Consider the following 16389-nt stretch of genomic DNA (forward strand, 5'->3'; position numbering starts at 1 on the left):
GCACATACAGGTCCCTTTCCCTTCTTTAGTATCTCTTTGGGGTATAAGCCCAATAGAAACACTGCTGGATCAAAGGGTATGCACAGTTTGATAATTTTTTGGGCATAATTCCAGATTGCTCTCCAGAATGGCTGAATTCGTTCACAACTCCACCAACAATGCATCAGTGTCCCCGTTTTCCGGCATCCCCTCCAACATTCATCATTATTTTTTCCTGTCATCTTAGCCAATCTGACAGGTGTGTAGTGGTATCTCAGAGTTGTCTTAATTTGCATTTCTCTGATCAATAGTGATTTGGAACACTCTTTCATATGAGTGGTAATAGTTTCAATTTCTTCATCTGAAAATTGTCTGTTCATATCCTTTGACCATTTATCAATTGGAGAATGGCTTGATTTTTTTATAAATTTGAGTCAGTTCTCTATATATTTTGGAAATGAGGCCTTTATCAGAACCTTTAATTGTAAAGATGTTTCCCCAGTTTGTTGCTTCCCTACTAATCTTGTTTGCATTCGTTCTGTTTGTACAAAGGCTTTTTAATTTGATATAATCAAAATTTTCTATTTTGTGATCAGTAATGGTCTCTAGTTCATCTTTGGTCACAAATTTCTTTCTCCTCCACAAGTCTGAGAGATAAACTATCCTATGTTCCTCTAATTTATTTATAATCTCATTCTTTATGCCTATATCTTTATGCCATGACCTAGGGGTCATGGACCCATTTTGATCTTATCTTGGTATATGGTGTTAAGTGTGGGTCCTTGCCTAACAGGTCCTACATTCTTGAGTCTTATCCAATTCTACCATTCTATGAAGTGGTCTACATTTTAAGATCCTTTCTAGCATTATATTATCTATTCTGACATCTTCCCATCATTCTGGGTTCTTTTAAGCCTTTAAGGCTTTTTCTAGCCCTAGTACTCTATATGTTCTAATCTTCTTTCTAGCTCTAATAATCTGGGTTCTAAATTCCCTCAGAGTTTGGACATTTTATAATCTAAATCCAGTCATTCCAGAACCTGCATGCTCTGTTTTATGTCCTAACCTTTCTAGCTCTAATAATCTGGGTTCTGATATTTCTCAGAGCTTGGACATTCTATAAACTCCAGCCATTTCAGAACCTGCTGCTTTGTTTTATGTTCTAGCCTTCTTCCTAGTTCTGATAATCCCTCAGAGTTTAGACAGAGCTATTGACATTTCAGCAGTGGTGGGGTCAGAAGCCAGGTGATGAGGGACTGAGTGGATGGCGAGGGAGAGGAGGCCACAAGAGCAGACCAGACTTTCTGGGAGTTTAGTAAGAACTTCACGTGGCCTGAATCCCCTGCAGCCTCCTCTTAGGGGCTGCATGTTCTATTTACTGCTCAATCACAAGGCACAACCTGCTCCTGGTGATCACCTCTTCTGATCCGTGTGAGGTTCCTTGTCCTACTGGCTCAATGGTGTTCTAAAGAGCCCCTCTTTGTGAGCCCACAATGAGACTGGTAATTTCCCCACCACTGTGGTCTTTATCCAATTATCTTCTTTAAGGGCTAATCATTCCTTGTCTGGCTGCTGTCTGGGACTGGGGTTTGGTGATTAAACAAGGCAGGGACACCTGGGGTGACAGTGCTCATTTCTGCAAGCTAGGGAGGTGTGAACACTCCCATCACCCCCCATCAGGCTTATGTTCACAATGTTAGATTCTGGAGCCAGCTTCCCTGGGGATCAAGGCACAAAAGCTTCTTCCAGCTGGCAAAAGGATAACAGAACTCCCCCCTGATGACCTGAACTCCTCTTACCTGCAGAGGAACTGATGGTCACCCATGTAGGGTGATGGGCAGGACGAGGCAGCCCTCCTAGACCCAAGTAATTTCTCTGAGTTGCCCATTTTTGATACTTGGAAGCCCATCATGGAGAAATTCATTTCCCTTGTATATCAAAGCCATAGACTGTCAGAGCTTGCCAGCAACTGGCAGGGGTGCAGGACAAGAGGGAGAGGAAAAGCAAAGAGAACAAAGAAAAAGCTCAGGCTAAGTGAGTCAAGTTGCACTTGACTAGTTTATTCAAGCAGGCAAGGTCCTTAAATCACAGAGAAAATTTGTTCTTTCTCATGGGAAAAGCAGTAATAATGAAGATAGGATATTTTCCTTGTTAATGTTTCATATTATTTTGACTTATTTTTTATTCCCCTTCCTCCCCCCACCCTCCCAATACTAACCGTCACAATGTATGCACCTGTTTTTCTGAACTTTAGTTATTATTTGCTACACATCTGGGATAGAGTCCAAGGACTTATGTCTGTGAGAAGAAGACCTTGCATCTTCCTTGTATCTGAGCTGAGCTCAAGGATTTCCAGACACGGCCCTCTACAAGAGCTGGCAGGATCTTGGGATGCAACATAGAACGTCAGAACTTAGAGGGATTAGAGAAAGGCCCTGCATCTGGGCCAGGCCTAGAACACCGGTCTCTTACCAGTTAGGTGCTGGTCAGGCCTTCTGTCTGCCACTAATTTGGAGCCCAAATTAATGGGGGACAGGGCCATAGCTTGCAGTCTCTTTCCCTCTGACCAGTTACATATAGGTAGTCTTCCCTGTAAACCTACTGGCCATTCACCCCCTGCACTGGGGCAAAAATTTGAACCCTATCTTTCAGTCCATTGGGTTTTCACTGTAAATTCTAACTGACTAAGCAACAGTCAATTTTTTTTTTTTTTGCTAAGAATTTTTGCAAATTTTGCAAATTTGCTAAGAAGGCCTGGAAATGATTTTCTCTCCCTCCAATTAAAATTATGAAAATTATCCATTGAGAAAGTAACAGAAATGTATTTTTCACAGAGGATCTAAAGAGGCTCTTCCTTGCCATTTGCATAACAAATTAATCCAGTTAACGAATGGGCTAATCAAGTACAGCAGATGGATTAAGTCCATAATAGAAGTCTCTGGAGAATGTACCTCATGGCAATTTACATTTCTAAAGTCCTGCTGTGATCGTGTCCTTCCCCCGATGAAGAGCTTTCAATGGCTCCCTACTGCCCATCACAGGTACAGAGCCAACCTTGTCTGACAAGAGGCTCAGCACTGTCTGTCTCCAACCTATCCTTCTAGCCTTCTCTCTGGACACACACCTCCTGGACAATGGCTCGAGGCAAACTTGACTACTGACCACTCTTCAAAGCTTTCCCAACCTCTCTGCCTTTAAACTTAGCCTTATGTCGGAAACATTCTCCCCAAACCCTGAACCACCACATCATAGGTATATACCTATAGGAAGCTATAGGAAGAAGGCAGTGATGAGTGTCATTTCAGGAATACGGGACAAAAAACACCACCTCTTTCGCACTCACCACTCCTCAAGTGTTGTAATTCCAGGAAAATTTAGCCAACAATGGCAGCTGAAAAGAATTTACCTGTAACTGGTAAAGCACAGACCTGGTAGGTCATAAAAACCCATCTACCCATTTAAAAAGACTCATCTTTTTAAAATCAACATTTTTCTGATGACAGTATATGGCTGACTCATGAAATACAGAATGTCCATCCAAACCATTTCTGCCTGCCTCTAACTGATCTCTTGCCTGAAGTGGTTGTGCTGTATCCCAGGGGTGGCGAGTTACCTCTAGCCACTCATAGTAGGAGCCCACTCTTCCCACAGATGCTGATGACTGCTCAGCTGAAAGAACTGATGTTTTAAGCATTTTACAAAAGCAAGTGGCCGGGCTCTGGAAGCCTTTCCTTTTCAGTGCTGAGGGAGGCAGGCTTGGTTTGAGTATGCTTTATTAGATGAAACTTTTCAAGAAAATATTTTGCTCTGTCAAATCAAATGCTTTTTAAAGCCAACAAATAATAATTGTAGTAGAACTACATATTCTCTATGCCTTTCAGTTAATTCTGTGATTGTAAAGATGTTTGGGTTTAATATGGTTTGTTAAAGTCTATTGCCTTTGTATACTTCTGTAAGGTATGTCCCATGTGAGATGTACATGTCAGCATGAATTGTCTATATATGGTTCACAGAGAAAACACAGATAAATATCTTGGAATTTTGCCCACCTCCCTCAAGAGAAACTTCAAGTCTTATGTGCTAAGAAGCCAGAAAACAAGACATTTCCAAACTGGAAAGTCTATTCTCTTCTAAGATTTCTAGTCTAGGGACTTGTTTTGTTGTTGTTCAAGCAGCTTTCCTGTATGTCTCTCAAAAAGGGACTGCAAACTCCAAGTTTATATCCACTAGTTTGTCCCTTTTGCTCCAAATACAAGTTACACAAAAGACCGTCACAAATAGTAAATAATTATTTCTCCAAGTAGCTACCAAACAGAAATTAGGGGCACAGAAAAAACTATCTCAGAAAATAAAGTGAATATATGTACTTATTAAAAGAGATTTCTCAACTCAACCAAGAGAAAGGACTCAAATTTTACCCCCAACCCCCACTGCACAGGAGGAATTTTTCAAAGTTTCTAAGGAGGCAGGTTGGAAATCAGAAACAAATTGAGGCACTGATTCTTCTGTGTCTGATTTCCCAGTCTTTTTTGTTTTGTTTCCAAAAGTTTATTCCCAGAGCCTTCACAAAGTCATGTATTTTTCTCATGCTTTCAATCAAGCCAGCATCAAACCAAGCAATGAAAGATACTCCAGGCTTGAAACCCAGATTACATCTTCCTCATGGACGCTCTCAACATGTGAGGAGATTACTCTCATTAATATTGTGTAGAGAAGAAAAAGTAAATATAAGTCTGCAGTTAATGATGCAAACCTGATATTTTTAGCTGCCCTTTCTTTTTAAGGAAAGATAAGGTTCATGATTTTTTCTGAGTGTTTATTCTCTCTCCCTCTTTCAGGTACTTTTGAGCATCTGAATGTACAAGAAACTAGGCCCAAAACTGAACAGTAAAGGGGTTATACTGCCTGGAAATTTCCCAGTGCTTTTTAATAACCCCAAGCTTCCGTGAAAGACTCATCTTTTTAAAATCAACATTTTTCTGATGACAGCGTATGGCTGACTCACGAAATACAGAACGTCCAAAGAATTGGTTATGAGTCACCCAAAGGGCAACTGGTGAGTGTTAGGGCAACACAGAGCCAATTGATCTATGACCAATGAAATGATCCATCAGGAAGGACTCTGTAAGACTGATGAGGAAGCTTGTCTCCCACTGTGGGCAAAAAGGTGATTCCCTAGGGTGCAGAGTGCATTTTTGGACACTAAGTGCACTTGTTTTACACCAGAGCTTTTGGGGGGATTGGAGAGAATTAAAGAGGAGGAGGAAAGTGATATTTATAAAAAGGTCAAAGTGCAGCAATGGAAAATTTAAAAATAAACAGAAGAGAGCAGAAGGATGTTTCAGAAGAGACACAAACAGCTATGCTGAAACTTCCATATAACATTTTAAATATATTTTACAAATTAATTATAGTGGAGATTCACAGTTCTATTTGCAGCTACCTTGTTATATTTTATACAGAAAAAAATGTCCATACTAGTTGTTTGTCAAGTTCACATAAAAAGAATAACTTTAAAGCTTTTCTTTAAAAATTGTTAAGTTCAAAATTTAACATGTATTGGTCTCTCTGCCATCTGGGGGAGTGGTGGGGGGAAAAATTGGAACAGAAGGTTTTGCAAGGGTCAATGCTGAAAAATTACCCATGCATATATATATCTTGTAAATAAAAAGCTATAATAAAAAAAATTGTTAAGTTATACAGCAGAAGTAGGCAACCAAGATGGTGAAGGAGCTTGACATTAGCCCCATGCTCAATTGAAGAAACATGGGATGGAAGTGGGAGTTAAGCACAGCTGGACTCAAGTAGTCAAAGTGCCCCGTGGGAGAAGGATCCTTTTGCTGTGGGACCACGAGGCAAATTTAGGTTGATACTCAAACTCTCCCAAAGTGGAATGGATTGCTGCCACATAAAAAGATGCATTTCCCCATCACTAGAAAGCTTCAAACAAAGATGACACGGCCATGTGCTGGGAGGTTGTAAAGGCGGCTCTTGCCTTTATGGGTATTGGACTGGGCAGCCTCTGAGTTTCCATCCCTCTGAGTCTCTCCTTCCTTCCCTGATAATTTTACCATTCCTTAAAGATTCTGCTCAAATTCTGCTTCCTTGGAGAAGTCCTCCCTGGTTTCCCCAGCCGTTAAGTGATGGCTCTCTGGCACTTAGAACTCTCTCCTGTACAATTAACATGATCTGTCATCTTGCATTATAATTTCCTACGTATAGCTTAAGGGCCCTTCCAAGAATTGTACTCTACCCTGCATATATGGGGTTTAGTTGGCTCCCTTTGTAAGACCATATTTTGTTCCACGGGTTTAAAGACATCCTGAGAGGGGCACGATGTCCCCAGCCTGACAGAGGGCTTCCCTCTATAGTCCAGCTGCATTCTTCGGCCCACAGACCACCTTATTCACGTCTCTTTGCACCAGAATGGGTTCTACCAAATTGGCCGAGGGAGCAGCTCTCCCAAGCGGGGCAGAGAAACTCCTGCTGTTCACACGGAGCATGTGCAGGTCTCCCTCCTGACCACACGGCTGCGGAGTGACCACCACCCACCAGCACAGCTCCCTCACAATCAGACGCTCTCTTCACATCAGGTCATCACACCAAGAAACCAGAAGGATGCCGGGGCTTACCTGGATTTTAGCACAACGTGAGCGTGAAGAGGTTTGCTGGGAGAGCATGACTGGGCAGGCCTGGTATTGGCTGGAAGGGCTGGACCGGAGGACAGTCCTTAGGGGTTCAATGGCGACTGGGATGGTTTATAGGGAAGCATTCGCACCAATGCCTTGGATCAAGGAGCCCACATCACACAGCCAACAGGTCCAAGCTGCCCCTTCTTTATTCTCTGTATTTAGTTGTGTAATTATGTACAAGGAAGCTCCCTGAGGATCCCATTTTGGCACATACTAGTAACATGTTTGAACCTTCTTCTGGGGGCAAAGGACACCCCATTGGCCCATCAGAGACTGGATGGCCACTGGCCAGGTGGGATGGGTTGGACACAACAGCCTTTTGGTCTATCCTTTCTACTTCTGACAGGGAGATTCTGACCTTCAGCTCTCACAGTCAACATACCCGTCTGACATTCGAGGCTAAGGCCTCTTAGAGTACCCAAGTCTCTGTACGCACCTGGCAGAGGGCTCCGTGTGCAGAGCACACGGTGTTTAGGGCCAGGCTATTATTCAGTGAGATTCATCAATCCACACAAACCCGTGAGACGTGTTTCCGAGTCCCCCAGCCTATCTCTGGAGAGACAGCTTTCTACTGTCTCATCCCCACCCAACAAGTTCAAAGGAAGCTGCCAGTGATCTGCAAATTAAGACAACTCTGAGATACCACTACACACCTGTCAGATTGACTAAGATAACAGGAAAAAATAATGATGAATGTTGGAGGGGATGTGGGAAAACTGGGACAGTGATACATTGTTGGTGGAATTGTGAACACATCCAGCCATTCTGGAGAGCAGTTTGGAACTATGCTCAAAAAATGATCAAATTGTGCATATCCTTTGATCCAGCAGTGTTTCTACTGGGCTTATACCCCAAAGAGATACTAAAGAAAGGAAAGGGACCTGTATGTGCCAAAATGTTTGTGGCAGCCCTGTTTGTAGTGGCTAAAAACTGAAACTGAGTGGATGCCCAGAATGGCTGAATAAACTGTGATATATGAATGTTATGGAATATTATTGTTCTGTAAGGAATGACCAGCGGGATAAATACAGAGAGGACTGGCGAGACTTACATGAACTGATGCTGAGTGAAATGAGCAGAACTAGGAGATTATACACTTCGACAACAATACTATATGAGGATGTATTCTGATGGAAGTGGATTTCTTTGACAAAGAGAAGATCTAACTCAAGTCCATCAATGATGGACAGAAGCAGCTACACCCAAAGAAAGAACAATGGGAAATGAATGTAAACTGCTTGCATTTTTGTTTTTCTTCCCGGGTTATTTATACCTTCTGAATCCTATTCTTCCTGTGCAACAAGAGAACTGTTCGGTTCTGCACAAATATATTGTATCTAGGATATACTGTAACCTATTCAACATGTAAAGGACTGCTTGCCATCTGGGGGAGGGAGTGGAAAAATCGGAACAGAAGTGAATGCAAGGAATAATGCTGTAAAAAATTACCCTGGCATGGGCTCTGTCAGTAAAAAGTTATAATTAAAAAAAAAAAAAAAAAGAAAATTGTTTTCTCCAGCAGGTGGTAGAAGGGGTTGACCTTGGAGAGCTCTCATATTAACGGGAGGCTTTGGTGTTTACACAGAAATGCTCCCCACAGCTCCCTGCCCCTTCTCTGCCACCTCTCAACTCCCTGAAGAGCCAGTCAGGAGAGGAGCAAATGGGGAGCAAGCCCGTCCAAGGGCCAGGGAGAGGCGGCTGGCCCCCAGGAGAGGGGAGCCATCTTCCCTCCACAGCCAAGAAGGCTCCGTCTCCAGCAGGACACAGCAACTGCTCTCGTGGACTCTTGTGGAGGGTGATGGCCTGAGTCTGGGGATCAGGGGCTCTCCCCGGAAAGCAGATATTTGGGGGAGGGGGGAACTGGGCCTCCTTAGGTTCTGCCACAGGAAGGACTGCCTTGTTTCTGGGAAGAGGGCGAAAGCAAGAAGGAAACATTAAAGCTGGGCTTCTTAACCCAGGAGGGTTAAAGCCGGGAGGTTTAAAAAAAAGTTCTATTTGTACATGTGTTGCATGCATGTGCATATATAGAGATCTATGTACATATTCTGCAGCTGGTGCCCTCAGACTGACTGCCGAGGAGACCTAGGACCCCGTAAGGTTAAGAACGCCAATGGGAGAGCCTCGGACGGGGACAATGGGGGGCCGACCCCCCGTCAGCACTCTGAGCCCCACACCTGGCACACGGCAGGAGCCTAATGACTTCCTCTTGAACATCCCCGAATGGTGCTGGTGGGAAGACCACCGCCTTCACCGTGAGGGCGCTCCCCTGCCTGGGCACTGAGGGAGGAGGCGCCTTCCCGACGGCCGGGCCGCCTGTGGGGCCGGCGCAAATACAAGAAAGGCTGCAGAAGCCCGTGGGCTGCGGGGCTCTCCGTCCCATGCCTTCAGTGAGCACTGCCCTCCTTTGAGAAGGCAGAGAACACCGTGGCCCTCAGGCTCGGGGCTATGGGGGAACGAGGACCAGGGGAGCGTCCCAGTCACCCTGGTCAATGTGGGGGAAAGCACGCCTGGGGCTGCCCCGGGTTATGCGCCATCTCTGACGTCTATTCCTCCGGGGTCTCAACGTCCTCATTTGTAAAACGAGATGGGGGGAATGGCTGCCGAGGCCCCTTCCAGGTCCAGATCCCAGTGGAGTCCCCTCTGTCCCTCCACACGTGCCCATGCTCTGTGACCTCAGCGCCCAACCTGGGCCCTCATCCACCATCAGCCAAGGACTCGGGCCCCACAGGGAGTCACTTGGCCAGTCACCCAGCCCGAGCCTGGTCCCAGCCGGACAGGGGGCCTGGCTCGTGGACGCGCTCCTGCGTCCCCTCACAGCAGTTACTCTCTCCTACTGGGGGAGGGGAGAGGAAGGAGTTCTCTACTGAAGACAGACAATGGGGACTCCGAGGAGAAAGATCCGGGGGTTCTTGGTTTTTGGCACCGAGTCCCTCACAAACCTATGTACAAGACTTCAGGCTGGCCCCAAGGCCCTGCCCACGCGGTGCCCTCGGGGTGGGCAGGTCACGAGTAGCTGGCGGGCATCCTGCGCCACAGGCCCCCACACAGACAGTTCTTGGTCCAGCGCTGCTCCCACTGCTTCACCGCCGTCGCCTTGTGGGGGGACCTGAGCACGGTGACGCAGCCGCACCTGGGGGAGGGAGCAGGCGGGTGAGAACGTGGGGGGCCCAGCCCGGGGAGGGGCGGCTGCAGGGCAGAGGTGAGGGCGAGCATGAGCACGGGCACAGCCCCGGGCTTCCGGGACCTGCATCAGGACCTCCCCGAGGCCTCCAGCAATCTGGGCAGCCTTCTAGCGATGGGAAGGGGAAGGCAGGGATGGGACAGCCAGCGGGGAGGGCCTGCTGTGCTCCAAAAGGGGCAGGGTCCAAGCAGGGGGACCGGCCGGCGGCCGTGGGAGGGAAGCTTCCCTTCAGAACTGTCTGAAGATGGAAGGGCCGCCGCAGGGCAGGCGGGCGGGCGGGCAGGGGCAGGGTTACGGCGGGATGGGGGCCCAGAAGCCCCAGCTTCCACTCTGTTCCTACCGCCAGTAACTTCAGGTGGACCTCCAAGCCAGGCTGCTGGGCCCTGGGGGATGGGCGGCAGAACCCGGCCTCGGGGCTCCAGGGCACTCACCTGGTGCAGGATTTGCATTCCTCGGTGGGGTACGCCCCCAAGTGCAGTCTCCGGAGGTGGTCAATCTTCGGCTGCCCAGGGGCTCTGAACACAGAGAGAAACAGCAGATCGACAGGGAGCTCAGACCCCAGGGTCAGGAGGGTCCCTCAGAGGACAATGACAGTAACAAAAACAGGATCAGAGGGTATACTTGTGAAGCACTTAACACAATGCCAAGCACACAGCAGGTGCTTAATACTTGTCCCTCCCACCCCTTTCTAGAGGATGCTGGAAAGCTCTGGGAACGCAGCCTCCTGCCCATCTCCCTACGTTTGGGGAAACAAGAGCTAACTCCCCGCCTGCCCCGAGCTTCTCCACCTTCAGCCCGATGAAGCTGGGGCTTCCCTTCCTTGGGATCGGGCATTTATCCGCACAAAATGAACCGAGGCGCTGAGATGGGGTTATCAAACAAGCTTTTGGGGAGGACCCCTGCGCGCCAGCTTCCCTGGCAGAACGCCCGCAGATACCGGTTCAGCCAAAGGAAAAACCTGACCAGGAGCTGTCCCGCATTGTTCTGGGCGGCCCGGGCTGGTGAGGAGCTCCCGGCCTGCGATGTGGGGAAGGGGCGCAGGGTCCCCGGCCAGCCCAGGCCTGGCTTTGGGAAACCCTGAAGGCCGGGTGTGCCCCAGCATGGGCCCTAGGGGCAGCACGCGCACTCCCCTGCCTTTGCCTGAGCACCCCCCAACCCTCCCACTTCCCGCAGCCACACGGAACACCTCTGGCTGCCTCTCTCCCCACCCCCGCCTGCTCCCACCTGGCGAGGACCTCGAAGGGCGGCGCGCCGGCATAGCCGAGCAGCCCGGGGGCCTTCCCAAACTGCAGTCGCACCAGCTGCTTGCTCTGGAGTTTGCTGATGATGCCGTCGCTGATGGGCAGCCAGTCCAGGCTGGGGATGAGCAGCTGACTCGGGAGGAGACAACACTCGTCAATGAGGGTCTCATCGGGCTCCGAGGGGTGGTTCTCATCCCGACCTGGAGGAGAGAGGCTGCTGATGGGCAGGAAGCAAGAGCAGGGTCCCGAGGAGATGGGCCCTGGCGCCGGGCCTGTTAGCAGCGGCAACGGGGGGAGGAGGAGGAGGGGCTTGGTGACTGTCCGGCCACAGCGCCATGTCCAGCGGGGTCCCCAGAGAGCCTGAGCAGGGGGCTGTTCTTCCGAGCCCACCCGGCCAGACAAACCGAACACTCTATGATGCTTCTGCTCCCTCCAGCAGACACTTGCCAGGCATCTGTACCCCAGGCTGCCCTTCTCATCCCCTCCCAGAAGCTGGGCCCACCTCGGAGCCTTGGTTCTGGAAGGGGAGCTGCGACCTCACCCTGCTCACAGCCGGGCCTCCAAAATGCTTCTGCATCATTGCATACCCACGGTGCCCCCACCCCCACCCCAGATCCCCGATGGGCGCTCCTCTCCCGTGGGGCTGTGGGCCCCTGTGCTGGCTTGTACCTGCAGGCCCAGCACCATGCCTGGCACACAGTGTCAGTCGGGGGTCCTCAAACTACGGCCGTGGGCCAGATGCGGCAGCTGAGGATGTTTATCCCCCTCCCCCAGGGCTATGAAGTTTCTTTATTTAAAGGCCCACAAAACAAAGTTTTTGTTTTTACTATAGTCTGGCCTCCACCAGTCTGAGGGACAGTGAACTGGCCCCCTATTTAAAAAGTTTGAGGACCCCTGGTGTTAGTGAACACTTTCATTCACTTTTCTGATCCAGAGACTGGCTCAGACACTGACCTGAGCAAGCTCGATCCCTTCTGGGAGCCCCTGAAATGAGGGCTGACCCAAGGGGTTACCCAGTGTCGAGGGTCTCAAGCCCCTTCAGGCTCTGACATTTTGGGGTCCAGGTGAAAGGCCACGGCCCTCCCAGGTCCCAGCCAGCCCTGACATCCCCACCCCACCTGCAAGCCCAGCGATAACCACCCACACCTGCAGTCGCGGCCCCAGCTTCTGCTCAGAGTCTTTGGGCCGGGAATTCACAGCCTCTTGAGGGAGAATTCCACTCTGGGAAAATCCTAATTGTTGGGAAAGGGGACCCAACCTTCTACAAAGCGGGACAGGTCCAGGCCCTCCTGATGATGGTGACCTGCCTGGTCTCGGCTCACCCACGTACAGGACCATCACAAGGCCCCTCATGACCTGGCTGGACATGCTCCCGCTGACCAAGGCCCTTCTAGGGCAGCGTGCCCAGAACTGTAAGGCAACAAGCCTCCGGAAGCAGCCCGTGGGGGAGCACCTGGGAGGGGCCTGCCTTCCCCGGCCCAGAGCCCCCCACCCGGCTGCGGGCCCCTTTCCCCAGGCCCTGAGGCCCGGTCCCACTTGCCCCATCCTGCGCCAGTGGTAAGGGATTGAACATTTACCCATAGGAAATGTCACCTTATTTGATTGAGTCCCCGGTTCTAACCCTCCTGAGAGGCAGCCGGGTGGGCAGACAGGCCGTGCTCAGGGCTGGGGAGGCCCGAGTCCTGCGTGAGGCGCTGGCTAGCACCGTGGCCCTGCCTTCGCCTCTGTGCGTCAGGGTCTCCTCAACTGTACAATGGGGGTCTCACAGCGACTCCCTCGCTGAGTCGTGGGGACGGAACGGTGTTTCGGAGCACTCTGCAAGCCCTGAAGCGCCAGTAAGTGCTGGCGATGGTTACGGCCGCCGCCACCTGTGCAGGGAGCGGCTCTAACTCGGTCCCACCCCGCGTTACCCTTCTGAGGCCGCACTTGTTCGGCCCCGGGTGCGAGCCATTTGACAAGCACCACAACCTGCCCGGTTTCCCTTCGGAGATGAGGAGGCTGTGACCAGCAAAGCTCCAAGAGCTCCCAGAGTCGCAGACGAGCCGGCTCAGCCTGGCGGCCACCTCTCCCCTGCTTCCTGGGCCGCGCGGCACTAATCACTTCTCCCCGCCCCCCGCAGACGAGGCTCCCCGTGGCTTACAGCAGAGCCAGAGCTTGGTCAGGAGCCGGAAAAGGAGAGACATGCTGTCCTGGGTGTCAGAGGTCGCAGTGTAGATGGGCAGGCAGCTTGGTTTCAGGAGGCCCCAGATTCGAATAACGACCATCAATTCTCGCAGCATGCCCAGGGAAGCGCCATCGCGTAGAAAGCTGTGGCCTGGGCGGACGGGAGAGCCCTGGTGGGAATCCAAAAGTAATGCTGCTGTAAATCTTCCTGAAACCTGTTTCCATCCCGTCATTCCCCTGGGGAGCAGGTGGAAGGGGAGGTTGGTGACTCCCTGGTGGGGAGAGCCAGGAGCACCTGCTGACCTCAGAGACTGAAAGGCCTACTGTTTTCCTAGGGCGTATTCCCTGTCAACCCTGGGGAGGTAAAAGCACCCACTCCTGGTGATTCACATGGTGACAGATAATGCTGCCAAAGCAAGAACCTTGCTGAAGAGGAAGAAGTTCTCAGCAATGAAGTGCAGAAACCGTGGGCAGGGGCTAGTTCATCACCACTGCCAAGTAAAGGTCACATCTGAAATGGAATCTGGGCTTCTGATTGTGCCCAAAGGGCCATCAAACCGCGCATCCCCTCTGACCCAGCAGGGTTTCTACTGGGCTTATACCCCAAAGAGACATTAAGGAAGGAAAGGGACCCACATGTGCCAAAATGTTTATGGCAGCCCTCTTTGTAGTGGCCAGAAACTGGAAATGGAGTGGATGCCCATCAACTGGAGAGTGGCTGAATAAGTTATGGTATATGAATGTGATGGAATATTATTGTTCTATAAGAAATAATCAGCAGTGCTTGCCATCTGGGGGAGGGGGTAGAGGGAGGGAGGGATAAAGTCGGAACAGAAGTAAGTGCAAGGGATAATGCAAAGAAATTTTTTTTAAAATAAAAAATTAAAAAAAAAAGAAAGAAATTTGGAGATTTGACCTATATATCAACTTCATAGGATTGCTGTAAGAATAAATGAATGAATTTTATACATTTAAAAAAAAGAAAGAAAAGAAATAATCAGCAGGATGATTCCAGAAAGGCCTAGAGAGACTTATAGGAACTGAGGCTGAATGAAATGGGCAGAGCCAAGAGAATATTGTACACAGCAACAAGATTATGTGATAATCAATTCTGATGGACATGGCTCTTTTCAGCAATGAGGTGATTCAGGCCAGTTCCAATAGACTTATAATGGAGAGAGCCATCTGTACCCAGAGAGAGGACTGTGGGAAGTGAATGTGGATCACAACACAGTATCGGTTTTTTTTGTTGTTTCCTTGATTTTTTTTCTTTTTCTTTTTTTTTTCTTTTTGATCTGATTTTTTTTTGTGTGTGCAGCATGATAAATGTGGAATTATGTATAGAAGAATTGCATGTTTAACATATATTGGATTACTTGCTATCTAGAGGAGAATATGAGGAGAAAGGAGGGAGAAAAATTTGCAACATAAGGTTTTGCAAGGGTGAATGTTGAAAACTATCTTTGTATATATTTTGAAAAAAAAAGCTATAATAAAATAAAAAAAAGAAAAAAATTTGAGCTCCTGGGCCAGAGAGAATGGCCTTAAGGAGGGCTGGTAGAAGTCATTTGCATGAAATTTATCCAAAGGATTTTAAACTGAAAGGAAACTACCTACCAAACCAGATACTATAGAGAAAAGCAACCACATGAGAAGACTGAGGTAGGAAATCTGGAAATGCACTAGAGACAGAATCTAAGAGCTATCAATAAACACCACGGTCTCAGACACTTGGACGAGGGCACAAAGGATAGCTAAGAGGCAATGGGTGGAAACACTGAGTATCCATGAGTATCCCTGAGTAGCTTTGGGGACCTTCACATCTCATTCAAGGAGTCAAACAGCTAAGATATGGGAAGGGCAGAAGGGAGATTCTTAGGAAGAAGCCTCTTCTGCCTTCCTCCCATTTTTATATGGCACTGAGATCTGCTAGAGAAAAGGCAGAAATCAGGGAGGAATTCTTCAGGGATGGAGCCATAACATCGCAGTTATGATGGATCTGGTGGAGTGGGGAACTCTCGGCCAGAAGGAGAGCAGCTTGTTTTTGTTCTAAGCTCCCAGATGGTCTTAAAGATAAGGGAGATGGTACTAAGCTCAATTCTCAATCACATGGAACAACTCCAGATGATCACTCCACCTCAGAATTTGGGATAAAGAAAAGAAAGCTTACATGAACTGATGCTGAGTGAAATGAGAAGAACCAGGAGATCATTATATACTTCAACAATAATACTATATGATGATCAATTCTGATGGATGTGGCTCTCTTCAACAATGAGATGAACCAAATCATCTCCTTTTGTTCAATAATGAATAGAACCAGCTACATCCAGTGAAAGAACTCTGGGAAATGAGAGTGAACCACTACATACAATTCCCAATCCCTCTGTTTTTGTTCGCTTGCATTTGATTTCTTTCACAGGTTAATTGTACACTATTTCAAAGTCTGATTCTTCTTGTGAAGCAAAATAACTGTATGGACATGTATACATATATTGTATTTAACATATACTTTAAACATATTTAACATGTATTGGTCTACCTGCCATCTGGGGAAGGGGTTGGGGGAAGGAGGGGAATAATTGGAACAAAAAGTTTTGTAATTGTCAATGCTGAAAAAATATCCATGAATATATCTTGTAAATAAAAAGCTATAAGAAAAAAATTGAAATTAAAAATTAATTTAATTAAATTAAAATTTTTTTAATTGGAAAAAAAAAGAAAAAAAAAGAAAAGAAAGCTAGCCATAGTGTGACCCAAGACTGGAGGAGGAGAGATGAGTAGGATCCAATATCCTAATCTTTTATAAAACATACTAGGCACAGTACTTGGTGTTGGAGATACAAAGTTCAAACACCAAGAGTGCTGGTCCTCAAGGAGCATCCGTTCTACTGGAGAAAGACAACATTATACACAGATAATAAAATACAAAGTATATTCAAAATAAATACAAAGTAATTGTGAGGGATAGGAACCCTAATGGTTGCAGTGATCAGTGAAGGCAACCTGTTGGAAGTGGCACTTGAGAAGATCCATGAAGAGAACTGGGAATTCTAAGAGAAAGATGAGGGGTGCAGAACCTGGGGAGGAAGAGAACAGATAGTCTGTGCAATGGCGTGGGAGAGGGACAGCC

At 48.2% G+C, this 16389-nt stretch overlaps 1 protein-coding gene across 1 annotated transcript in view; it reads right to left on the minus strand.

Moving 5' to 3' along the window:
• Positions 1-2004: 2004 nt before the first annotated feature.
• Positions 2005-16389, minus strand: part of MED16 (mediator complex subunit 16) — a 47643-nt gene continuing 33258 nt past the window's right edge. The window contains exons 12-15 of the mRNA XM_051972127.1: positions 13234-13426; positions 11077-11293; positions 10284-10367; positions 2005-9801 (exon numbers count right to left, since the gene is read on the minus strand). Coding sequence (XP_051828087.1) covers positions 9675-9801; positions 10284-10367; positions 11077-11293; positions 13234-13426 — 621 coding nt within the window. The 3' untranslated portion in view covers positions 2005-9674. The remainder of the gene's footprint in view (positions 9802-10283; positions 10368-11076; positions 11294-13233; positions 13427-16389) is intronic.

This window comes from Antechinus flavipes, chromosome 1 (genome assembly GCF_016432865.1).
Source record: "Antechinus flavipes isolate AdamAnt ecotype Samford, QLD, Australia chromosome 1, AdamAnt_v2, whole genome shotgun sequence".
In the NCBI taxonomy this organism is placed as follows: domain Eukaryota; kingdom Metazoa; phylum Chordata; class Mammalia; order Dasyuromorphia; family Dasyuridae; genus Antechinus; species Antechinus flavipes.